This window comes from Pseudonaja textilis, chromosome 1, assembly GCF_049901715.1.
Source record: "Pseudonaja textilis isolate UNSWEBS1 chromosome 1, rPseTex1.2, whole genome shotgun sequence".
Taxonomy (NCBI): Eukaryota; Metazoa; Chordata; class Lepidosauria; order Squamata; family Elapidae; genus Pseudonaja; species Pseudonaja textilis.
This window is the reverse complement of record NC_141990.1, coordinates 311,700,998-311,728,867: the sequence shown is the minus strand read 5'-3', so window position 1 is coordinate 311,728,867 and position 27,870 is coordinate 311,700,998. Positions and strand designations below refer to the sequence as shown.

Here is a 27,870-nt window from a genome sequence, read left to right as displayed (position 1 = left end):
ATGTAACATGACATAAATCAAAACATAGTAGTTTCATAGAAGCTTTTATTAAGTTAAATACTTGCAATTTGTGTCTTTTGCTGTCCAGCTTTACCTAGTCACTTTTTTCTAATACATTTGTAAAAGCAACACTTTGTTTTAAAAACAGTAGCTAATCTCCCTGATGCACTCACTTTTCAAGAGAACAAGGTGTTTTGCTGGACTCTATTAATTGCCATTAGCCATGCTATGATAGAAGCTGTGTTTTCGCCAAAAAGAAATGGATGAAAGATTAATTTTACATCTCTTGTTGTGGCCCAGGGAGGAAAAGCAAGAAAATAAATCTAAAGGTTTCATTCTCACCACAGGGGCCCAGCTTTGGAAATGTGATGCTTCACACCTTTGTTCTGATTCCTGCCCTTTAGAAAGGGCAGGAATCACAACACAAGTGTGAAGTGTCACATTTCTCCTATTTTGCTTCCCCTGGTGTGTACAAAACAAATGGACTGCTATAAACTTCTTTAGATACATTTTAAGTTAGATCAATGACAGATACATAGACAGATAGATGGAAGGGTAAATGGGGGAGGGAGGGAGGGAGGGAGGGAGAGAGAGAGAGAGAGAGAGAACAATTTATCATTGACCTGGGCTGTTCATGAGTTATAGACTAAGTGCTTTGTTTACAATCCAATTCCACCCTCTGTATTATCATTCAAGATACAGAATATGGGCAGATGGTTTCTAATAATTTGGTCCCCAAAGCAATACACAGTGTCCCTGTTGGAGCAGAGTTGTAAACTTAGCCAGAGGTCTGACAAAAACAGCCTTGTTTACAACAGTTAAATACTGGGATAAAAAGATATAAATTAATGGGCTGGAGAGATCATTTGCATTTTGTCTCCATTTTAAAAAGAACTAATTAATATGTCTTATTGCACTAATTGCTATGCCATCAGTTTTAAAACAGGGGGAGAAAACAGATCTTAGGAATGAGTATCCAGAAAGAAAAATCTTACTGCTAATATGCACAACTAATAATGTATGGAGTTCTCTTAAAATTTAACAGAACTATTCTATTTTGTAGCACACTCTTATAAATGAGAATGCACTTTTTTTCTTTTTCTTTGAAGCTGAAGGACCTCCTGCCCTTCCTGCAAAGACATTCCCATCTGCAGAAAACTTTCATGGAGGGAAGAATGCAGTGAGGTTCTCACAAGGTTCTGTCTTAGGCCCTGTACTCTTCAACATCTTCATTAATGAGAGGACAGAAGGGGAACCTATCAAATTTGCAGTTGACACCAAGCTGGGAAGAATAGCCAACACTTTTTAGAAGATAGGCTCAAGATCCAGAAGCATCTTGATTGACATGAACACTGGGCTTTATCTAACAAAATGCAATTTAGTGGTGAGAATATTTAGGCAAAATACTTTATTTTATTTATTTATTTATTTGATTTCTCAATTCCTTACAAGATAATAGGTATAAGTATATACATAGTTATGAATACATGAAATGGGTACATATAAGAAAAATAAAAGAAACAATAGGACAGAGATGGTAGGCACGTTGGTGCGCTTATGCATGCCTCCTACAGACCTCTTAGGAAAGGGGTGAGGTCAATAGTAGACAGTCTAGGGTTAAAGTTTTGGGGGTTTGGGGAAGAAACCACAGAATCAGGTAGAGTATTCCAGACATTGACCACTCTGTTACTGAAGTCGTATTTCCTGCAATCAAGTTTGGTGTGGTTAACCTTGAGTATGTATCTATTGTTTGATTTTGTATTGTTATGGTTAAAGCTGAAATATTCATTGACAGGTAGGACATTGCAGTGTATGATTTTATATACTATACTTAGATCGGACTGAAGGCGGCGTAGTTCTAGGTTTTCTAGGTCTAGAATTTCAAGTCTGGTGGCATAAGGTATTCTGCAACGAGTAGAGGAGTGGAGAACTCTTCTTGTGAAATATTTCTAGACTTTCTCAACTGTGTTTATATCAGATACGTAATGTGGGTTCCAGACTGATGAGCTGTATTCGAGTATTGGTCTAGCAAATGTTTTGTATGCTCTAGTTAGTAGTGTGATATTACCAGAGAAAAAGCTACGTATGATTAGGTTAACAGCTCTTAATGCCTTTTTGGCTATGTAGTTACAGTGGGCTCTAGCACTTAGATCATTAGAGATGAGTATTCCAAGGTCCTTTACAGAGCTTGGATCATCAACAAGATCTTGACTATTCAGCTTGTATTTTATTTTTTTATTATTATTATTTTTTGCCAATATGTAAGACAGAGTATTTATTTGTTGAGATTTGAAGTTGCCATTTGTTTGACCATTCTGATACATAGTCAAAATCTTTTTGAAGGGTAGCAGTATTGTCTGTGGCATCATCCGCGAAAAGAACACAGTTGCTCTTAATATGTGGAGTATGAAGAGAGTTGGTCCTAGAACATTGCCTTGGGGGACACCACTATTGACAGGTACAGAATTTGATAGGACACTCCCAATTTTGACCATTTGTTGTCTGTTTCACAGGAATGCTTCTATCCAGTTATGCAATTGTCCAGAGATACCATAATGTTTTAGTTTTAGGAGTAGTTTGTTGTGTACCACTGAATCAAAGGTTTACAGAAGTCTATGTAGATTGCATCTATTGCTTTGCCCTGATCGAGTTGTATAGTCCATATGTTTTTGCAGTGTAAGAGTTGCAGATTACAGGATAGGTTTTTTTTTCCTGAAACCAAATTGTTTATTGGAGAGTAGGTTGTTTTTTTTCTTTATACTTTATTATACTTTATTCTTAGGCAAAAAAAATCAAATGTACAGGTATATAATAAGCAGTACCAGGCTCAACAGCAGTAACTGTGAGAGGGATCTAGGAGTCCTAGTGGACAATCACTTAAGTATGAATCAACAGTGAGCTGCAGCTGCCAAAAAGGCCAGTGGAGAACTAGACTGCATTAATAGATAGGGATAGTTTCATAATTCAGTGGTACAGGACAAACTACTGTTAAAAATAAACTCATACGGCATTTCCGGATCCCTCCATAAGTGGATTACTGCATTCCTGTTAAACAGGCAAAAAATAGTAAAAATAGAGTGCTACATCGAACCCTGCTCTAGTTAATAGCGGTGTCCCCCAAGGCAGAGTTCTAAGACCCACATTCTTTATACTCTATATAAATGACCTTTGCGATCACCTTATAAGCAACTGCATCCTCTTCAACACCACTGACAATGCTATTATCCTCCAAAGTGACCTTGATTATGTGTCTGAATGGTCAAACATCTGGCAACTCCAAATCTCGAGCAACAAATGTTCTGTCCTACACATTGGCAAAAAAAAATCAGTACACCAAATATAAACTAGGCGGAAATGGCCTCGTTGATGATCCTCACTCTGTCAAGGACCTTGAAGTTCTCATATCAAATGATCTAAGTGCCAGAGCTTAATGCCAAAGAGGCATTAAGAGCTGTAAAGGTAATCTTATGAAGCTTCTCCTCTGGAAATATCGAATTGATAACTAGAGCATACAAAACTTTTGCCAGACCAATACTCAAATACAGCTCATCAGTGTGGATGTCAACTTTGAAATTCAGCTGCCACATTTTTTTTAGAGAGTTAGAGGAGTTGAAAAGTTCAAGGTTATTCTGTATGTCGCATTAAGAATTTCCGGTTGCAGTTAATTGGTTCTTGTGATTTGTGAAGTGTAGAAATGGGAGGAGAGAAGGGAGGACAGAAGGTGGATTCTGTGTAACATGCAAAAAAGCTTTCACTTGGGAAATTGCTTTTGACATGCCAGATCTTTTTCTAATAAATCAATTGGAGAGATAACATCTCGGAGTGACTGATATCATGGATACTTTCTGGATGCCTTACGCTGGAATCTGCACTGCATATCAGACATTAATACAATCGAGAGAGTCCAGAAGTGTTTCACGAGAAGAGTACTATACTCCTCTGCTTGCAACAGAATACCTATATCACCAGGCTTGAGATTTTGGGCTTGGACAACCTTGAACTACGCTGCCTACGGTTAGACTTAAGCATAGCACACAAAATTATCTGCTACAATATCCTACCAGTCAATGACTACTTCAGCTTCAATCACAACAATACAAGGACACACAACAGATACAAACTCAATGTAAACTGCTTCAAACTTGATTGCAGAAAGTACGACTTCAGCAACAGAATGGTTAATGTCTGGAATGCACTACCTGACTCTGTTGTTACAGCCTCTATCCCCCACTCCTTTAACCTCAAACTAACCACTATTGACTTCACCCCATTCCTAAGAGGTCTGTAAGGGGTGTGCATAAGTGCACCATCGTGCCTACCGTCCCTGTCCTATTGTCCCCATTTATTCATACCTATTCCCTGTATTCTTACTCATGTTTATACTTATTTCTATTATCTTGTAAGTGATTGACAGATCAAATGAATAAAAAAAAAATAGTATCAAGATCATGTGAAGTGTTAGTATTGCTTTATACCACACTAGCAAGACCATACTTGTTTGTTTGTTTGTTTATTTATTTATTTATTTATTTGTCAAGCATGTATTAGATAACAGATATAAGTATAAACATGATTATGAATACATCATATGGATACAAATAAAAGGGAACATTAGGACAGGGACAGTAGGCACGTTGGTCCCCTTAATGACCTCTTAGAAATGGGATGAGGTCAACAGTCTAAAATTAAAGTTGTTGGGGTTTGGGGAAGAAACCACACTTGGAATACTGCATTCAGTATTTTGGTCACCACAATACAACAAAAATGTTGAGACTCTATGAAAGTACAGAGAGGAACAAAGAAGATTAGGGGGCTGAAGGCTAAACTATATGACGAACAGTGGTGGAAACTGGGTATAGCTAGTCCCACAAAGTCTAGATATACCCAGTAGTGTGTTTCCATACTTGAGGGGTTGACACAGAGAGGAGGAGTTCAATCTACTCTTCACAGCACTATAGAGCAAGCCAAGAACTAATAGAACTAATAGACTAACGAAGAGAGATTCAACCTAGAATTGAGAAATTTCCTATTGGTGAAAACAATTAGTGGAACTGCTTGCCTTCAGAAGTTGTGGGTGCTCCAACATTGGAGGTATTTAAGAAGGTATTGGATGACCATTTGTCTAGAATGGCATAGGGTCTCCTTCTTGAATAGGAAGTTGCACTAGAAGACCTCCAATTCTATTATTCTGTATATTCACTGCATGAGACATATTTTCATTAATAAAATGGGATAAGAAAAAAATATCTCCTTCTCTAGCAGTATCATCTAATTTGAGTCAAACTGCTAACCCCGTGGTTATTGTTATACATGGGAGATGTGGTACAGATTCATTGGGAATCATTCATAGACATAATTATTTAGATCTCTATTCCCCAATTCTTCCAGGAGCTCAAGATAGCTTTGTTCTTCTCTCTTAATCATTATGCCACACTGGTACCTGTAGTCCAGAAGACCCCTAATGATGGACTTCTATCATTTCCTGTTTTATTCTCATAATAACTATGCAAGACGAATTAGAAGAGGAGAAATGACCATCTGGCTAAGTATGATTCAGGGTTAAGGGCATTTGTGCAGAAGGAAATTATAATTGTAGTTGCCATATTCATTTCCCCAGTTTCCGTGGCCCCATTGACCACCCATTATAAAAGTGGGGAAATGTTGCTGCTATAAACTACTTTTTTAAGGAAAGAGATTAGTTTTTGCATATTTATAGCCTGGTCTCCTAAGCAGCAGCTCATTATCTGGATTATAATCACAATACAGCTATCAAATTAATTGCTTGGTCATAAGTCCAATGCAAGTTCAGAATTCAAAATCAAGTTTGTTGAGAAAACAGAAACCAAGAGCAAACTGAGAGTTCACTAGATGAACCTAAATCAAATCCTATGGATTCCCCAAGAGTACAGTAAAGATTTTATTGAGTTGGAAGTTATAAAGACTTTTCTGAGCTCTAAATTGTTCAAGCAAATTCTGATAGATCCAGCTAAAGACTAGAAACATCTAGTCCCAGCCAAAGGACAGCCTGATCAAATTTTGTTCCATCTGTTAGGTTATACCTGAGTAACCCAGCTATTTCCAGTATCTCAAAATCCTCTCAATGGATGGATTCCATCCATGTTATTTATTTAGCATATGATGTATCATACATAAACTAGCAAGATATATATTAACATTTCACCTATATTAGTAAAACACAATAAAATATAAATGTTAAAAAGTTTTGTGTTCAAATACCAAGGTATTCTCAATGGATTCTCAATGAGGAGCCATAGTGGTGCAGTGGTTAGAATGCAGTATTGAATTCTTTATATAATTCTTTATTGGCCAAGTGTGATTGGACACACAAGAAATTTGTCTGTGGTGCATACGCTCTCAGTGTACATAAAGAAAAAATAAAATGCATTGATCAAGAATCGTAAGATACAATACTTAGTGATAGTCCTAGGTTACTAATAAGCAATCAAATCATACTAGGAAACAAATAAAACAATATAAATTGTAAAGATACAAGCAACATGTTTATAATCATAAGTGGGAAGAGATACTGTATGATTCCGTATTCTTTGCTGTTCTCAAGCTGGTTCACACACACCTAGACCCTTACCTCTTCTGACCTGAGCAGAAAAGATGAGAGGATGCTAAGATAACTTTAATGATAGTTCACAATATGGTCTTTATTCTGTTGGGAGCTACCTGGGACAGTCATTACAAGCAGCATTGCGATGACAATTTGAAGTGTTGCAGAATCCCAGGCAAGCTCACCTCCGAAAGGAAATTAATGAGAAAGCTGAACTATATTTGCAATCCCTGAATTGGATCTTAATTGCTGCAAGTGGGAGAGAGTTATAGGTCTCTGCAGGGACATTTACTGGAAGTGTTCTAGATTATGTTCATGGAAAGCCAAAGAAACTGAGGGTTGTATTGTATAAAAAGGGTTATTAGTTCCATCTCTCTGGGCATAGAAGGAAGGGTCAGAGAGTGTATTCTCAGGCAAACATGCATTAAATGGCACCATTAAACTGATTTGGCTGTTGCTTCCTCTCTCATGGATTCTTGGTAATTGACACTTGGTAAACATTGTTGGCCATTTCCAGTGAAATTTACTGCAAGTTATAGTTCTCAAGAATTTATTGATAGTGGAGAAAAATGACATGGTAACACAGAAGATCCACACCCAAGGCAAATAATACAGTTGTGCCTTTTGCTGCAAGGCAAAGTTTTCAATCATTCTCTCTCTCTCTCTCTCCCTCCCTCCCTCCCTCCCTCCCCCCCCCTCTCTCTCTTGGATCTGAAACAGCTCTTTTTCTCCACATGAAAAAACACTGAGCATTTTTTGACTTGGTTGATCTAGAGTTGCAGATTCTCCTCCCTTCCATTTTCCTTCTTTAGTTAGGACTTATTAATGCCTAGATTAACCATGCAGCTGCAGTATCCCTTTCTGAAAAAGAATGGGTCACTTCTTTTCCTAGCAAAATATAATGACCTTTCAAAATTCATCAACAAATTTTTGTGTAGTTGATTTTTCAAGGGAAGCAGAAATTCTCCAGCTATTTCTCAAGAGCACATCTGCTCATGTAAAAACTCCCAAAGGAGGAGTTTTCTTACTATATTTCCATGGGATTCATTGGAAGTATGGGAAGTCAATGAAGCTGCAGAATATCTGAGAGAGGCTGTATAAGGAAAGATCAAACAGTCATACATGCTCAGCACTACTTGATTTTATTTTATTTTATTTAAAAAATGAAGTTTATCTGAATATAAAATAGAAATAGAAATAAAGAGAAACTGGAGAAGGGAAAAGAAGGGAGGAAAGTGTGAGGTAAAAAGAAAAGGGAGAAAAAAGCAATAACTTCCAAGTTTTGTCAGCACAGTAATGTGGAGGATAAGACTTTTACTTCTTCTAATTAGCAAATTCTTGGTTACCTAGCAGTTCAAAAACCTGAAAAAGTGAGTAGATAAATAGGTACCACTTCAGTGGGAAGATAACAGCATTCCATGTGCCTCCATGTATAATCATGGTGGCCACATGATCTTGGAGATGTCTTTGGACAACATTGGATCCCTTAGCTAAGAAATTAAGAGCACACACACACACCTCAGAATCACACAGAACTGGCCAAGGAAAAACTTTATCTTTAATAAATGAATACTAGTCATTTCTACAACAAACTAAATGAAACCAAAGTCAAAGTTTCATTTTTTTCTGTTTCAAACATCAAGTCTAGATTCAGTCTCCAAGTGAAAAAAAAACCTGGATAATTTCTTTTGCTTAATTAAAATAGTTAATGTTACTTCTGACCAGCTGTACTCAGTTGTTAGTGAATAACTGGTTCCACAGTATACAAAAGGGGATGCTGGTTGGAGCTCATTTTTCTTTTGATCCCACAGAGGGCAAAATTCTTCTGATTATCTTAATGCTATCTGAAAATGCATCCAACTTGAACATCTGCATCCAAATCTCAAACAAATTCTAAATGCAGGCTTACATTAATCCAAAATTACTAGTGCCTTTTCTTTTTTCTTGTTTTCTTCTTTCATCCTTTTTTTTCCAATAGCAAATTTTACTCTTAGGTCCTTGGGGCAATGATATGTCATTTCATTCAGAGCTGTGGTTAGAATGCAGTATTGCAGGCCAACTCTGCCAGAAGTTTAATATTCACTGGCTCAAATTTGACTCAGCCTTTCGTCTTTCCTGGATAACTAAAATGAAGACTCAAATTGTTGGAGCAATAGGCTGACTCTGTAAACCAGATAGAGAGGAATGTAAAGCACTGTGAAGCACTTGCTATTTCATATGCTTTATTCTATAAAGTGCCATATATGCTGAAAAAAAAGACTATTTGTTTTTGAGACACATTTATAACAGAGAAGAATACTAAAAGTTGCAGTTAGAATTGTTTTCCAAATGATGATGACCCGGTCTCTGAGGAATAAAGGAGAATGGACTTGAAGAAGCTAATTCCTGGTGCATGCCTGAGACAAATTTTCTGAGATTTAACTTGCTCTTGAGATCAAACAGAATCATACATTCAGATCTGTATAGCAAGCAGAGAATTACCCAGTGCATCCTTGTGAAATGAAAATGAAAATTTTGTATTCTTACAAAAATCATTTCCAACATGAATTGGGTTGAGCGCAGAGAGAATTACATAGCTTTGCCTCCCATATCCTGCAGTGGTTTCCTTGTTCCTGAAAAGAAGATTTTTTTTTTTCCTCATCCAATATTGCAAAGATAATCTGTATATTGGGGAAAGATCAGAGCCAGCTGTATAACTTTCTTGCTCTGGGAGTTGGATTCATAGGTGACAAAAATAAATCTGGACATATTTATTATGACTTAATAGCCACCAATCATACTTCAAGAGAGCTATTAAAACTATTACAATGTCTCCCATTCCAGCCAATTTTTAGATCTCCTATCCTGCACAGAAATTATATTGTTTTCAACTGGCAATTGTTTTGGCCTGCAATAAAAACCAGTGTTTTCTTAACCAATTATCATGCCCTTCAGGAGAGCTCCAGCAGGTGGATTCTCTGATGCAATGGCATCTCCAAGATACAAGGGCCAAACTGTTTCAGCCTGGGGTTTGGGTTAAAGGGGGAGGAGTTTGGTGTGAGCATTTGATTGTGTTAAGCCTCCAAATGCATTTATCCTGGCTGTGATTTTAGTGGAAACTATGCTTTAAAAAACTAGCCATTTTTGCCAGTAAATTTTGGCAGCATAGTCTGAAATCACTTTGCAAAGTTGCAAAGTCGGGCCCAGAAGTCCCTAAGAGATAAGATTTTCCCCTTTTACACACCTGTTCTTTTTTTCTTTTTCTTAAGAGACATTTCTCTTCACCATAGGCTTTCTACAAATCTTACCCAAGCCTTGATTCTTCAACTGTCTTTTGGGAACGAACTTTGCTAATTCACATAGCTCTTGCAATTATCATTTTGATTTGTTGATTGCATATGAAATACATATTCCACCCTTCAGAATTAGAGTTATAAAAAAATTGCAATTGTATTCCAACAATCAGGAAAAAACAACAACAATCAAAACTACCAACTGCAAAGATGATGCCAGAACATAACAGTGGAATTGAAAAACAAAGAAAGAGAATAGTGTATCAATAGTTTACAAAAATAAAAAGGGCTTTGCTTAGCAAGATAACAGAGTCGATGCAAGATGAATTTCCTTGAAAAAAAAACCATTTGAAAAGTGGAACACCACAATAGAAAACAAAAATCTGTAATTTCAGCTCAGTTACCTGGAAAGCTGATCAGTTCCATTTAGATAGCCACTCAGAGTCACTTATGGCAGGAATGTAGGCTAATCTTTCTGAGCGTATGAATCAGAACTTATAAGGAAATTAAGTTCCTTCTCCCTTCCGTGATATTTTCATATAAACATGGCATCACTGATTCAAATACTTTTCTAGAAGTTCATTTAATCTCCAGTTGCCAATTGGAACTGAGGCATTTGACTTGAATCGGAACTCAGAAAGAAACTGAAATTCTCTGAAGTTTAATGGTCCAAATGAATTTGATTTTTACACTGGTATTGTAAATGGCATTAGACAAATTCTACAATCTGATATTCTTACACACCTTCACATAAACATGTCTAAAAGGACTGGTTTTGTGTGTGAGATATTTCAGGAATTTGTACAGAATCATATTCAGTCTCAAAAGAACTAGATTATGACAATTTGAATCATCATTATTTTATTTTTTTAAAAAAATATCCTTTGGCCTCTTCAATGTTGCTTGATATTGTGCTGCCTGAAAATGATTATTACCTTTGAATGACATAAAGTATATTAAGGCCCTTATGCCTTTATACATTGAAAGTGATATGTCATTCTTAAAAATAATAATAAAACTGGTGATCTTCAGCTGCCAATACCATGAGAATGATCCGACTGAGGCATTGGGTGTACATAGCTGAAAAGGGAAGACTTTTTGGATGTTATAGGAAGGATAGATGTGGAATGATAGAAGCCATCAATCACTCTCACAGAAAAAGGCAGTTTGACCTTCTGATGAAAAGGTCACTTGCACACTTGGGAAAAGGTACTGCTGAGAATTTTTTGACTGTTTCCTGGGAAAAAATCAAAAGAGAAAAAGAAACAAGCCCACAGTTACTCTTACGTATTGGCTCGATCTAGATGATATGACACAAATACAATTCCCTCATTGCAAGTCAGATCTTGTAATTCAGGGGTGTCAAAATCAAGCCTGGGCCCGTATATGGCCCGCAAGGTGCTTAGATTGGGTCCGCAGGGCCATCCTGGAAATAATGAAGGACTGGTCCGCAGTGCCTCTGCTAGCAAAAACAGAGCTTGTGAGGGCCACGTATGGCCCTCCCGAGCTCCATTTTTCCTGGCAGAAGATTGCAGGAGGCCATCTCAGTCAAAAACAGAGCTCAGGAGCCCGTTTTTGCTGACAGAGCACTTGGCATCCCCCCTGACACAAGTGATGTCATGTTGGCTATGCCTACTCTGACCACACCCATCCTGGCCCCCTGAGGTCAAACACAACCCTGATGTGGCCTTCAATGAAATCGAGTTTCACACCCCTGTTGTAATTGGATGCTCAGGAGGGTTTTCGTGTCAGCAAACTTTTCCTATTGTATTTCTCTCCCTCTTTTGAGATGTCAGGATGCCTGAAATTGTGTGTAGATGGATTTGTGAGACTTCCTTCCATCCTCCCTTCCCTTTCCCTTCCCCTCCTTTCCCTTCCCTTCCATTTCTTCTTTTTGTTTTCACTGTTCATCTTGATACAGACAGGTTTACATACACAGCATGTGGCATTTTCAGTTCTATCAGCTGATTTGCATCTTTTGTTCTTTCCTTTTGGATTTGCATTGATAAAACATAAAGCAGGAAAAAAATGGGAAAAGATTCAGTAGTATATCTGTTCACATCACTTTGTTCCAGTTGTATGCAAAAATATTCACAAGGGTCCTTGTTAACATTCAACTCTGGGCACTGAGAACTTGAACAGAAAAAGACTAATAGAATACACTGAAAGTTTATCCAAAGTTGTTTTGGTCTTTCCTGGATAATTAGATGGCTGCTGTATAACCTCACATACTGAGAAGAACTCAAAGCTTTGTTTTCTTTTTTATCTCCAGTAGATAATCTCTCAATGGTAGAGAGACACTGCATGAAAAAAAAGGCTGTTTCATTAAAAAGTACAGTTTTGTCATTTTACAGGGCTCAAGAGACATGTTGCTGGATCCCATCATTCTAAACATTTTTTTCTAGTATCCAACTTCCCTTTTGGGGGAAAAGGTAATTGAGAAGGTGGTTGTGTAACAACTTCAGAAGACCCTGGATGACACAGATACCCAGTGTCAGCCTTCAAGATCTGCTACTTCTGCTTTGCATCTTTTGGCTGCCATAAGTAACAGGGGGAGGAGGGGGGACAAGTATGGGAAGCGAGGTGGTAAAACTTAGCATTGTATAAACTGAGGAGGGGGGAGAGTGCATTCTTGCTTAGGTTTTTATTTCTTGCTTAGCTTTCTCTGCTCTGCGCAGCTGCAAACCTTTATCAAAGTATGCCAAGGTCAACAGACAGAAACTTCATCACCACCTGAAGATGTCCACATGATGATATTCACAACTTTTAATTGGAAGAACCATTTGAACGATTGGGAGTGGGAACATTTCCATCACTTTGTATATGTGATTTACGCACCTATTTCCTCAGATTCAGAATCTTCTTGTTGCTACCACTTCATTTCCAGTAAAAGACATCTTTTCTCTAATTAAAAGAGTCTAAGTATTTCTTTCTTGGAGTTTGAATGGAGCACCAGCTGATACCCAGACCCCTGTTGATGAGGATTAGGGCCTGGGTAGAATTGGTTGTACTTTGGATGATGGCCATCCTTGCTCTGCTTGACTTCTCTGCAGCTTTTGATACTTTTGACCATTATATCTTTATGGACCAGGGTGGGTGGATTTCACTGTATTTTGCTGGATCAACTCTTTTCTTCAGGATCATTACCAGTCGGCAGTGACTGGGGATGGAGAGATTCCACTTTTGGAATTTTTATTACCTACTATGCCATAGGGTCCAGTGTAGTTTTTCCTCTTATTCCTCTCACTGGATATGTTCACATGTTGCCAGTTATACATCTCTTCCTCTGGTGAATTAAGTGATGCTGGTGATGTCTCATCTAAGTGCCTGGGGACTGTGAGGGCCTGGATGAGGTTTTAACTGAACACTGGAAGCTTGAATAACTCTGGATTTGGGGTACTGCTGCTTTTGGAATATATCATCTTTGGTGCCAGGTGTGATACTTAATGGGGTCCTATTAGACTCATGACTTCTGCTCAAAGAGCAGGTGTAGTTATGAACAGCTTTGTGTGATGTGCCAGTTGCACTTGTTCCTAGATCAGGAGACTGCTTATGGTCATTCATGTCCTGTATCCTGTTAACTCCTCAATGGACTCATGTAACGTGTTCTACATGGAGCTGCCCTTAAAAGAGTATCTGGAAGTTATGAATGTGCTATCATTTCTATGACTTTTTTTTTTTGCCCATGAGACAGATGTCTTGATTCATATCTCCAGTAAGCCATGAAAAACTGTTAAAATAATGTTATTATTCTTATTAACAGCAGAATTGGCAAGGTCATTTGGATGGCAAGGAGTCTATAATGGAGGATGGAACTGAGCATTAAGTAGATTCTCTCTGGAATTATTAAAGGTTCCCATCCTTGGAAATAAACAGTGGTTTTTCAACCAAATATACAAGGAACATCATTTAAATTCTACATCATGTATTTGATTCAGCATATTGCATTTGATTCATGTTTCATTGATGGTATGAGGACTTCTGCTTTGGGCGTGTGTGGGGTGGACTAGAATACCTCCAAGGTCCTTTCTAGCACTATGATTCTATGATACTTGTCCATTAACTTGGAAGAGAATACTTGTGTTAGGTATAGATAATCTTTGACTTATGATCCTAATTGAGCCCAGAATCATGGCCATAAATCATGATGGTCATTAAGCAAGCCATAATGTGACTAGCCTGATTTTATAACATTTTTTTATGATGATCATTAAGTGAATCCATGGTTGTTAAGCAAACATCTCAGTCATTAAGCAAACCCATTGTCAACAATGGGGGTTGGCTGGAAACCAGAAGTAAATGCTGGTTTCTTTCGGGCATAAGCAGACCCAGATTTGAAGAGTTTAAACTAGCAATCTTATTATTCTATTGCCTATTTCACAGGATTCTTCCAAGATGGGCAGTTCATCCCTGAGAAAGATTAGATAAGATTCAACAGCATTGGCGGGGAGGGCATGGTTGGACCTTGATCTTTTGTTTCTATGTAAGAATTGCAGACTAATCCCCTGTTGGACCCCACCTCCTAACAGGAACAGTCTCTCTCTCTGACAGTTTCTGTCAACAACAACAACAACAACAACAACAAGAATAGCAATAGCAGCAGCAGCAACAACAACAACATCACAGTTACGTGGCTGTGGGGTGCTGTAAAGGACTGAAAATATGGGTCAGACGCCAAGCACCCCAAATGCAAATGCAAACATGGGAGAGAGTGGCTATTAGAACTTTGAATCTGGATTGTATCTATTTTTGGCTCCATCTTAATTCTCCATCTTAGTCAAGACCTCCTGCAATATCCTACTAGACCACATGAAAAAAATACTGATCCATAAAGCATGCAAATACATTCATATAGACAACTAGCTTGTCAGATCTATATCTTAACCATGGGTATCCTTTTGCCTTTCCTGGGCCACTTTGAATGAAGAGGAATTGTCTTGGGGTACATATAATATATATTATAGTTAAGGTATATAAATCACATAATAATGTTAAAAAAATATGAACTTGTGAGGCCACATCTAATGTCCAGGCCACATGCAGGCCATGGGTCACGGGTTGGACATGCCTGATCTAAACCTTTCTTCCTGATTTGCTCCTTTTTATTCCTCAGCATTTTATTTACAGACAAAGGGAAGCACTTTTTACACAGTACAGAGCTACCAGGTAGAATTCATTGCAAGATGCAGAGATAGTTACTAACTTGGATGGCTTTAAAGGGGGACTGGATAAATTCACAGAGGTCAAGTTTGTCAAGAGTTATTAGACTTTAGACTCATACTTCAAGATCAAAAACAGTTCTTCTGCTTGTGGAGACCTCAGAGGCATCTCTGAGAAACAAAATGGTACATTAAGAGGGGCTTGGCCTGATCCAGTAAGGCCAATCTTATGCTACTATGTTTTTATGCTCTTATTTCCTGATATAAAAGCACATTCAGTCAGGCGAGTCCTCAATTACACCTTCAAATGGTAGAGCCCAAGATATGAGTTCTCTCTCCCGTAGTCACATTATTTCCCATTCTTCACTTTGTGTACCACACATTCCTGGTCTTGTGAATTTGCATGGATCAGTAGCACAAAAAGATTAAGAAAAAATACATTCTTATGGGATCCCTTAATGCTCCTTTTGTTCAAAATCTACTCAATTACTTCTTTTGAACAGGGAATATGTCTGAGACTAGAATCCCTTTTTAAAAGTATATTACCTTTGTTATTCTAATAAGCTTCGTTGCCTTTTAAAATGTATAAAATCCCCCCATCTTTAGCTCAAATGGCTTAGGTTAATAAATGAATGAAGCTTAAAGGAAGGAAAACAGAAATTTTCAATGTTGTTGAAAGAAGGAAGAGTGTCCTATAGGTTGAATCAAATTGATCCGCAAATATTGTCTCACATCATCGATGGACAGATGACATCTCAAGCAAGCCCTAAAACCAGCTTAGTTACAAGGACATCAATTAAATCTTAAAGAATTCTGAGTTCACAATACCAGAACAGGTCTCATCTCATGTATAATCAGAAGATCTGGGGTTGCTGGCAGTTTGTGGATATATCCCCCTGTCCCCAAGCTCTTAAAAACATCACTCTCAAATTATAATATTTAATTCTACCATTAGGGGATTAGCAATATTTGAAGAGTAACCACACATGCACACTATGTTTAATTATTTCTAATTTATTAAAATAAAATAGACTGTCCATGTGACAATTCTTCAAAGCACAGAATTTGCTAAGATCACAACCTACCTAAATCAGCCAATGTTATTTTTTTTTTAAAACTCAGCCTAATCAGATAGGGATAAGAATCACCAGGAAGATGCTTATTTAATCATGAATTGGTCCCTTTTATTTATTTATTTTTCTCCTTAGAAGTTGCTCCCTTGCCTTAGAAATGCTCCTATTGGATGAATGTGCTTTTTCTTCCTGTGGAAGTCAGTGGAAGAGAACAAAGACCAGGTCATTGAGGGTTCTAGGAAATTGCTTTATAAATATAGGTAGTCCTTGTTCTGTCTTTAATTGTTGGCTGAATATAAAGACGGACAGGCCAAACTCTACAAAGGCTTCCATACAAAGTTTCTTTATTGAAATCACAAGGTATCCTCAAGGTATAACTCACAGTTATGTCGAGATTCATCTTAATGTCCAACTCTTTGCACAGATGACTTCATAGTGTAAAAGGATAGTGATCTTTCATCCCATAACGCTGGAGCAAAGGGTGAGACACCAGCATACTGCTGGAGTCCAAGCAGAAGTAAAGGAAATCCCCCAACCCAACCAAGGGTCAATTCAATGCCCAATCAGGATTACAGATGTGACCACATGACATGAACTACATTTCCCATGATGCATTAACTACATTTACCATGAGGCATTCCCTTAAGGGGACAGCTCCCAATTCTAACTTAACTATCTCAATTCCCAATTACCTATACACTGTCTGGGCAGCACAGTCCTCACTTAATGTCCCTAATTGGAACCAGCAACTCTGTCAGCACGTGAAGTTGTAATGCAAAACATCATGAGAACTCCTGGCTTAGTGATTGTGGTCATTAACTGTGGTTCTTAAGTGAGACATCATGTGACTAACTTCTGGCCCCTTGCCAGTTTCTCCATTGACTTTACTTATCAGAAGCCGGCTGGGAAAGTCACAAATGGCAATCACATGACCTTGGGATGTCATAATCATTGCAAATGTGTGATGGTTGCCAAACACCTGAATCATGATCTCATAACTACATGGATTCTGCATGGTCATAAATGCAAGGATTGGTCACAAGCCAATTTTATAAGGACTGCTATAGTTTTGAACAATTGCTAAATAAAAGGTTGTTAAGTGAGGGCTGCCTATATAATCAAAGATAAGATGCCCTGTGTCTGACTTAGCTAAGTTTTATTTAAAGAAGCCGTGCTTTGTTTTATTTTAGCTGCATATGGCTATTTCTAGGTCCTCTGTAGTAGATGTATTAATGCAGTATTTCTTAACCTCTGCAACTTTAAGATGTGTGGACTTCAACTCCCAGAATCTCCTATGGTGACTGGGGAATTCTGGGAACTGAAGTCCACACATTTGAAATTGAGGAACACTACTTTAATTAATGGTTCTCACTGGTTCTGAGAAAAGTATTTTTTTAAACCCCCTTGGAAAGAGGTTTTGTGTAACACCACAATATTTAAGTGTATATATGAATAGATGTACAAACACATCCGGTTCTGCCCGGCTCTGTAAAACCGGTCGCTCTGAAGAGCAGCAGACATAGAACCGGTTCTGTGCTGCTGCTGTTTGGCCCACCTGCTCACCTGGGCTCTTACCTGACCTTTATTTCCTGCTTTTTCAACCTCAGCTGCTTTGCGCGGCACTGCTGAGGGTGAAAAAGCAGTAAAAAAAGTGCTTTTTGAAACACTGCACACCTGTGTGCAGTGTTTATCAGTTTATGTCATTTCTTTCCTGGAACAAAAAGAAATATCTGCACTTCTCTTGGTGTTCTCTCCTGAGATTAGGACTGCCATTAATGACAGATTTATTGATTTATTGTCAAAGGATGAAAGCTAGAGCAAACTACATCAAATGGGAAGAACATCTGGAAGCCTCACCAGAAGTTCGGCTTCAGCACTTGGCTGATGGATGCTATTTTAAGCCCTCCCAAAACAGTGCTATGAAAGACAAAAGTGTTACTCCTGGGGGAATTTCACTAGTGTCAATTCTTACTGACATGATACCTCAATCAATCTTCCCCTTACATTGTGAAAGTGGTGATGGCTAGATGTGAGGATATGGAGTTCAAAGTTCTCAAAAGATAAATTTCAGCCATGTTTAAATCCAGCCCCCAAAAAGAATGGCCATTCTTTGACATTTTGACAACTCGACTGACAGATAACTGTTTTACTACAGACTGCCAACTTCAATGCCCTCCTAGTTTAATGCAGCAGAGAAAATAGAACTCAGTAACAGAGAGTTCTGGAATTAATTTACTTACAGTATACGTCTACCCTTATTGACTTGATTGCTGGTGAGCCCAAGCCGTTTTCAGCTTTGCAATAGTAGCGCCCTCCTTGATGTCGCTGTATGTTTGTGATCCTCAGGGTCTCATTAAAAACACTTGAATCTTGAAACCGGTCAGAGGCACTTCCTGCTGTTTTTGTCCACCTGATCTGAGCAAGCATCAAAAAAGAATGTTACTTTAGTTGGCCCTTCTCTTCTTTTTGTCACCAAGAAACATGACACAGTAGCACACACAACATTGCATTTAGAGAATATCAGGTATTCAAGTAGCAGACATGGAATTATTTTACTAAGATACACAAAAAGAAAGCTATGTATGACTAACTCAATGTAATTCCATCAAATATGGGCTAATTATGAACAAATTTAGACTTGAGAAGAAATAAAAACTCAGTTTGTTTTTTAGGATGTCTAATATCATTCGTTTTGTTATTTACTGTTTTGAATTTAACAGCAATGCATGGTCTAAAAACATTCAGAAGAACTAAGTTTTCTAGAATCAACGTAACACTAATTAAATGTATTTCATTAGTTACCAAATTTTATGGGATTTCCCTGTTTACATAGAACTAAAGTGAGTCTTTTATTGGGGAAAAAATGTGCATTAGGAAAACAGGATCCAAACTTTTTCATTATAAATAAAATTGCAGATTTTTCTGTGGCTAAAAAAAATAACACATTTAAAATTGAATAGAAAAATACATAAAATTGGCAGGGTTCACATGGCAAGGATTTAGATTGGTCTGCTTATCAGCTTCTTAGGCACAAAAGAGATTTCATACAGTATCTGTAAAACTTCGTGGTTTCGGCAATTATTGAACACATGGGATTATATACTAACTCTCAAAGTTTACAATATCATAGTTTTCTAAAATGATGAATTTGTGTGATTCCGCATTAAAGAGTAAAACCAAATAACAAATAAATGACACAGCAATGAGAGTAAGATTTTGACAAAGAGCTAGACCCATAGGCTTAACTATCTCTCAAAACTCACTCCAGGGTTTGCTCCCCGTTGTAGACTTATGTGATGTGAGCTTTAGTTACACTCCTATCTTGTGTTTAAAAGAATGCATTACCTTCTGGATTCTAAGATGCTCACACACCAGTAGTGGGATTCAACATTTTTTACTATCGGTTCTGTGGGCATGGCTTGGTAGACATGGTAGGGGAAGGATACTGTAAAATCTCCAGTCAGATGTGGTATTTGGCGGTTCTCTGAACTACTCAAAATTTCCACTACCAGTTCTCCAGAACTAATCAGAACCTGCTGAATACCACCTCTGCCACGAACCCTCACAAATGATTGTAACCACAATTCTAACCTATCCTCAGGAATAGCAGTGCCTTCCAGGAAATGGAATCATTTTAAACCTTTCTCTTTTAGAAACATGTCAGTGTGATGACCCAGGCTGGGATACAAAACAAACACAGTCACAAAAACCTGGTGAAGCCCCTTTTATTCCTTCACTTTGCTTCCAAGCTCCAAATATCCTTGATGGAAGACAAAACCTCCTACACAAACAGTTACAAGAAGGAGGAAAAAAGCAACACAAACCAGGCAAGATAAGAGCTGGAGAACATCTGCAGATAACAGAACACACACTGGGAAAGATGCCAAACTCAGAGAGGAACAGTAGAGATACTTCCACGCTTTATTTCCAGTGTTTGCCTGTATGCATGTCCATCCTCTTATTCAGTTGTCACAGGTGCAGCCCATGAAGAGGATGAAGGCCCTCTCCTCCCGAGTACACCATGTATCTCCCTTATCCTGTCCTCCCTGCATGCCCTAGGATGGAGAGGGGGTGGGCCTGGGTCTTCCTCTGACTGCCCAGCCAGCCTCTACCCTTCCCCAGCCTCCTCCACAACTTCCGGAGCCACACTTCCACTCCCTGTGGCTGTTTCTCCTCTCCCTCAGAGTCAGTCTCCACCAGTGGCATGACAGTCAGCTTTGCAACAATGTTTACGACCACAGACAATCTAATAAAAATTACCACCATGAGAAACATTACATCAAATATTTTGTATTATTTGTAACTTCATAAGAGACTTGCACAAAGCAAAGTTAGTCAAGCTGCGGTTGGTATACCCTATCTTGGTAACTCTCACTAAAAGAAACTCAGTTGTCAAATTCTTAGTCCTTCGTAAACCAGATAGATGGGTTCTGCCAAATAATTCAGCATATATGTGATACAGCCAGCCTTAGAAGAGGGATTTCCCTCCCCCATCCATATTTTAGATTGTCAGCATTTTCTATTATTAAACTTCTTGTCATAAACAGTTTTAAATCATTTGAACAAGGAATGTCCTGTCGGATAAATGCTTAATACAATATTGGAAGGTTTGTGTTTTTTTCCTCGGTTACTCGACTTCTCCTTTGTGCATGTCCTACTAAATGCATGAATGGCAACTACAACGTGGAATAACCACTGAGGTTTAGAGTTTAGCAGGTTAAAAATTGTGAAATTATTCAATAAGGCATTTCATTAGGATTTTTTAGAAATCCAATTTGTAAATGGAAGGGAATCCAGGTTGGTGATTTACCTGGATTCTTAAGTTTTGGATGACATAAAATGGAGTTTGTGCAGAAGAGATTGGTTCACTTATACAGTGATTCTACACCATCTATCACAAATGGCCAGGCATGATGAGTGTTCTGACCAAGGCTTCCCGAGATGGTAATTAAGCACATGCTTAGTTAAAACAACTCTTGTTTTATTTCAACGCTGGGAATTATTTTCATTCCTAACCGGTAATGAGTCTGAAACAGTCCCTTCAAGATAAGCATCCACCTTTCTTTCCTTTGAATTGCTGCCAACAACTAGGGTGCCCAATGAATTATTAAAAAAACAAACGAAATACAAAGTCCACACAGAGCTTCAAGGATTAATCCAAACAGAATGAACGACTTTGCTTTCTACAAAGGTTTCTTCACCTTTGCCTGTCCTTTATACTTTATGGGAAGGGAAATCACCTCCAAGCCTTACTCCCGAGTCACCCCTTTTGTCTCAGCTGCTCTTGCCTTCTAGCAGTTCTGCACACACGTGCACTGGGAACAGGCTCCCCCTGTTCCTCTGCCTTGCTGCTGCAAGACTCTGGAGGCTCTGGAGTCAGCACACCACTCCCAGATGGTCCTAGCCCCATCTCTGCATCGGACGCAGGACCCTCATCCAAGTCCTCTCCAGACTTCCAGACTGGTCCCCATTCTTCCTCACTATCCAATTCTGCTGCCGTCTCACAGGTTGTTGGAGAACCACAACAATGAGTTTGGCCTACAGTGATTTAATTTGTAGCCTCCAGAATGCCACTGGTGGATGATTATTATTCAGCAGATACTTTGGAGAGATTTTGAAAGGCACAGCCAAAATTTTAGAGGAGTCATAAGGAGTTCTAGATATTATTTCCAGTCCTCTTATAAAGCAGAAGTATCTTCACTTGTTTATGTTTTCCCCACTAAAAGTGCAAGGATTTGATTCATTTTATTTACATTATTTCATTATATGCCATTTTATCAGCACTGATGTGTAGTGACCTCATGGGTAGACCTTCTCCAGGATGATCTATCACCAACCTGGCCCCTCAGGTTACCTGCTGGTGCACTCATAACTGCTGTAATAATCCATCCACTCAGCTGCTAGTTATCCTCTTCTCTTTTGTTCTGTGTTTCCCAGCATTACAAGACATCTCAAGAGAACCAGGTATTTGCAAAATATGTCTAAAATAACATAATTTGAACCTAGTCATTTTGCTATTAGTGAGAACTATGAATTGATTTGTCCTATCATCCAACCTTTTTTAAATTTTCATTGCTACATATGGCATTAGTAGTCGTCTTCAACAATTTAACTGCATCAGTATATTTTTTCTACCCAGTTTCTACAGATTCCAACTTCTTTCACAGAGTGTTGAAGGAAAATAATTACCTATATGATTTTGCAAATCAAAACATGTCCTGATATTTGAATATATATTTTAAGATGTTCATATTTATTATATCAAGTGCTACTCAGTGGCATGTATTTATAGAATGCTGATTCTTTTCCTATGGATAGTCAATCCTAAAAGGTAAAACTATTCACCAATAACTCCTTAGCAGTTCTAAAGCAGGTTCCTCTATCTGGAATGAATATATAAATTATAATTCTGTTACCACTATGTTTCTACTTCTTCAGAGTTAAACTTTTGCTTCCAGAGAGTCTAACAGGAAATGGCATTACTTGCAATATTCTGATCTTTGTAAGTAAGACACATCAGAATTGACTGATTCCCACCCGCAAGCCCTCCATGCCTGCTCTACCAAGCACTAGTCTGTTGTGTATTTTTTGTCTGCTTGTCCCTTTAATACTGATGGTGACCATTTGAATATCTTCATTATCAGTTCTAAAGCTCTTTGTTCTATTTGTTGTCATTAGTTTGGTCTTTTTTTCATATTTAAGTTTAGTACTATTTTCCCACTATTCTCCTTGATTTTTATTAGCAGACCTTACATATCCTTTGCATTTTCACCTATTGGAATAGTGTCATCAGCGTGTCATAGGTTATTGATATTTCTTCCTCAGTTTTAGAACCACAATGTCTTCTTCCAATCCAGGTTCCCTTAATTCAACATACAGATAGTCATTGACTTACAACCATCAATGGTTGTATGTTGTATGTAATGATGTTCAAAGTGACAATCGACCTCCCCAGAGCTATTAATGAACTGTTTTAGAAGTTACAATGGTTGTACACATATGCTGCCCTGTAGTTACATAATTAAATTTTGACATGTAGCAGTCAGTTCATCTTCACTATTGCTTGCAGTGTCCTGTGGTCATGTGATTGCATTTTTTGCTGATTTATGATAAAAAAGGGGGGGAAATGGAGTTGCTTAATGACTCTGATATTCAGTTAATGACTGTGTTCATTTAACAACAATAGTAAAAACAAAATAGCCATAGCTTCAAATTTGGTTATGTGATATCATGACTTGTTACTGCAAAAACTTATGATTGTAAGTTGTGCTGTCCCACTCATGCACACGCATGTGTACACATACTCATGTACCATGGGTGTAAGGAGTCTTTATTAAGGCTTCCGACGAGCCTAAATTGGTATTCCCCAGCAATTCCCTGTGCCGGCACCAACTCAACCCCAATGAGTTCCACAGGCCACTCAAATGAAGCCAACACTAGGCAAAAGCAAATTCCCAAGGCAAAGGAAAGTTCCAAGACAAAGGCAAATCCATGGTCAAAGGCAAGGGCAAAAGCTGAAGAGATACAATCCAAAGTTCAAGGCAAGAACACACAGCAAGGAAAATAACACACTGTTCCCAGCATCATCTCCATCTCTCTGCTATGTTAAATAGCCAGTTTCTGGGTCAGCCCATCAAGAGGGGTGAGGCTGCCTCCTTGTGAATAATCTGGCTGACCTTCACTGCTCCTGTCTTTCCTCTGCCCTATGTGTTCTCGAATCAGGTGAAGAAGGCAGTTCCTTTTCCTCATCGCTGACCAGCTGCAATTACATGTTTTCCCCACCTGAAGCCTCAGGGCTGTCCTTCTGCAACTGTAATTCAGCCAAATGACTCTCAAATCACTGCTCAGAGCCATTGACCAAATCCTCTATTGACATGCGTGGAACTGATTCATCCTCCTCCAACCTGCTATCTGGAGAGTTATCTGAGAAAGTGTCCAGGGGAGTCATCACATAATTTCAGGCTCAGTTATATCTGTAAGTCAAGAACTACCTGTATAAACTGAATAAATAAGGGATGAGTATATAGCCTTGTCACACTCCTTTGACAATCTGAAGCCAAGCTGTCTCACCATATTATGCCTATACTGTGTACAGATTATACCCAACGATGTTGAGATGTACTAGGAATCTTACTGTATTAAGCATATTCCACAGCATAAGATGATCAACAGAAAGAGCTTTCTATAATCAACAAAGGGCATAAGGACTTCTTTTTTGGTATTTTTTGGCTTTCTCAATTATCTAACTTGTATCAACAATCATGTCTCTTATTCCACAGCCTTTCCTAAAGTCATCTTGAAATCTATCAGGCCCATTTCCATGCAGGTTTCAAAACTGAGTTGGTTGATCCTAATAAGCATTACTTTTGATACCATATGGGATTAAGGTTGCTGTAAAATTGTTAGTTTCTCTTTTGGTATTGGAATGCAGATTGAATTCTTCTAATCTTTGGTCTATACGGATAGTCATGACTCCTTTTAATATGCTGCTCATTGTTCAAATCTGCTGGCATGATTTAAATACATTGAATTCATGGGTTCATCTTCTGTTGCTTATCATTTTTCTGTTGGGATTTCATCAATTTTTGTAGCCTTCCAGTTTGGCAATTTGTTAATCTAACATCATAGATATTATTGGATTGTTCTTCCTGTTGCTTTGTGTAATCACACCGGAGAACATTTTAATGATTCTTTTAAATCCATTCCCATTGGTATCTGCATCAAATTTGTTATATATCTCTACCTTTCACAGATTGTAAAGACTTGCCACTATAGTTGACTTTCAATCACTTGCACAGTTTACAACATCCTCTTTTCCCCCATTAAATGTAGAAATACATGTTCTGCCTTGAGACATGTAGAAAAGGAAATCTATGAAAGATCATCATTTCATATTAAAACCCTGGGGTTGGAACATTTGCTTATTTACTCTTTCCTTTGAAACCCCAGGTTCCACAAACTAAATATTACACTACTAAAATAATTTTGAAGGAATTTATTTTGTTTGGAATCCAACTAAATGTCTGCTAAATTTTGTAAACTAACATCTACCCTCTAATATACTGTAGAAAAGAGAAATATATATAGGTCAACGCAGAGTACTTGTTCACTTTTGCAAACTGCAGGATATAATGTAAATCTGTTTGTAAATAGTTGTATAGACAGAAAATGTCTATTGCAAATGACATAGCATGAAGACACTGGTGGTCCATAGAGTATAACAGTACAGCTGACCTTTCCTTATCACAAGATCATGCAGAGAGAATGATAAATATGTAAAAGTAGCATGAAGATCTGTTATATTCCTTCATTTTACATGAAAATCACTGCAAAATAACCAAGACCTTAAATCGCTAGCTTAAATCAAACATGAATACTGAATGATTGCAACAGTAAATCATATTTAAGTTGACAATACTGATTGTTTAAGGTAGGAATGAAGAAAAATGATTTTAATTCAATATAGAAATGATGAAGGCAGGAATGTATATCAAGAAAACATGATACCATCATTCTCAAGTAAGGCTTTAGTGAGCCTAAAAAAGAGACTTAGAAAGAATGTTTCCACTGCCAAAGGATATCACAAGCAACATTCCTCTACTTAATATCAAATAGTCCCATGTGACTTCAAAGAACATTTTAATAAGCACAATTCTGCAATTCACTGCCATCACTTGTGATGATACCCAACAATTCAAGCTTGACTCCTGCTAAATTCATGGATACAACCATGCAGTATTTTGCCAACTTCATGGAAATAGTTTGTCATTGCCTTCTGGGATTTTTGGTCTTCACAGACTTGTTTATAGTCCATTTAGTGATCTCTCTTTCAATTATTAACCTACCAAATAATAGGTCAACCCTGAAGCTGACCTGACCAAAGCCATTTTGCCACTTCAGTGTTGCCACACTGGAACTGAGGGATAGAGAGTGGGGAATAGAGATAGCTGGGATTTTGTAGCCATAACAAAATACTTTTTCTTGGGAACCAAGGACATTCTCACACCTGGTCAGAGAGCGGAGGAGAAATATTACCTGGCAACCGAACTGCACCTCAATTGGACAATGTGACTGATTGGCGAAAGGGAAAAAAAAATACTTTTAATTAGGTGAAAACCAGGGAACCTTTTGAGTTGGTTTTCACCAGATCTATGCCAATATGATAAATCCAATAAATCTATTATTTGAGGAACCTACCTGCCTCAGAGATTTGCTTGCTATGGATGTATTACTTGGAACCCTGACACAATATCTGTAAGCAAAGAAATACTGGCCAGGTGCTTGAACCTCACTGGATTGGTTTTAAAAGGGGATTAAATAAATGTATAGACATCAGTACTGTACAAGCATCAGTACTGTATAACTCATCATGCATACTGCACCTTGATTCACAGACTATATATCAGATACTTGCAATTAACAGTAAAAGAAGTCTAATATTCTAGAATCATAGAAAGGATCTTGGAGTCCAACTCCCTGCCCAAAATTTCTCCAATTCTGGACAAATATTATTTTGTTAATGATTATTTTAAACTATCTCAATACCCATGCTTTGCTACAAAACTATGTGGTCAGGCTTAGTATGTAAAACTAACTTACTAAAATAACTAAGTAACACAAGAACCTAAATGTTTTTTAACCTAATACAGTTAAAAAAGAAAAAAAAAGAAATATTAAGATATTAAAAATTAAAATAATAAAGATATTAAAACATGTGGGGAAAATATCCCCCCAAAAGGGAAATAAGAAAAATAATAATATCCCTTTATACCCAAGAAGTATATTCAATATTTAAGAACTTATCATTGTCTCTTAAAATACACCCAATTTTCTATAAACTCCATTCTAAATCATCAGTTCTCCTTATTAATCAGCAAAGGTACAGCAAAAATTAGCAAAAATACCTAACAATATAAGTATATAATCCCCCTTTCCATTTAATGTAAATCCTCTCATCCCTCTAGTTAATAATCAAAATCTAATCCCAATTAACAACTGAACGCTACAAAAAATTAAAAGCTATTAAACATGACCAGAAATAGTAATCCCTTATTGTCAGACCCAAACCCAGAGATGAGACAGTGAAATCCAATCAAGTTCAATCCTTTATTTGCTTAAAGCTAATGGATAAAATCTTGCCAAACTAAAGTGATAACTTTTTTTTTTTAGCTTTTACATATATTCTTTTTATGGTGTGGCTACCCCGAACCTCTTTGGCGTTGCCAAAAGTCTCTCCCTCTACTCTTGCAGGTGCACATTCCATCAAAGCTATTTACATATCAATAATAATAATGTCAATGTTGCAAACCAATCCATTACACCCAGTTGAACATTTCACATAAAGCGCTATCCCAATCAAGATAACTAATAAGCAGAACCAAAGATAATAAGTCATTATTTAACCCTGATCAAATAAATTACTTTTGTATTTTTTTCCTTTTTCTACCCAGCATTTCTTAAGCCCCCTAAATAAAGTTCTAACTTCTGTTTTCTTTTACCACTTGTCTCTTCACTTGAAATTGTTGTTATGTTTATTCAAGTCCATCTTTTATCACCCTATGATCTGCTGCTATGGCCCACTGGAACCACTGATGGAAAAACCCATGAAACTTTGCAAACCAGAAGGCGGGCAGTGTTTGTGAGATCACAGTCTGCCACTCAGCCTACAACTTTCTTGAAAACTGAAATGGGCAGGAAACCCTGTTTTTTGTTGTTGTTGTTTTAAGAGTGAAAATAGGCATGGAAATCTTCAAGAAGGCATATTGATCCCATTGCCATTCCCACAA

The 27,870-nt window shown here is 37.7% G+C and overlaps 1 protein-coding gene across 3 annotated transcripts in view; it reads right to left on the bottom strand.

Annotated features, from left to right (window-relative positions):
- The window catches only part of MDGA2 (MAM domain containing glycosylphosphatidylinositol anchor 2), a 568,076-nt gene that overhangs the window by 314,311 nt on the left and 225,895 nt on the right, over positions 1-27,870 (bottom strand). For 2 of the 3 annotated variants that reach the window (XM_087922503.1, XM_087922504.1), the window contains exon 3: positions 18,325-18,499. In XM_087922503.1, coding sequence (XP_087778629.1) covers positions 18,325-18,499 — 175 coding nt within the window. The remainder of the gene's footprint in view (positions 1-18,324; positions 18,500-27,870) is intronic. The other variant, XM_087922505.1, reaches the window with a different exon arrangement.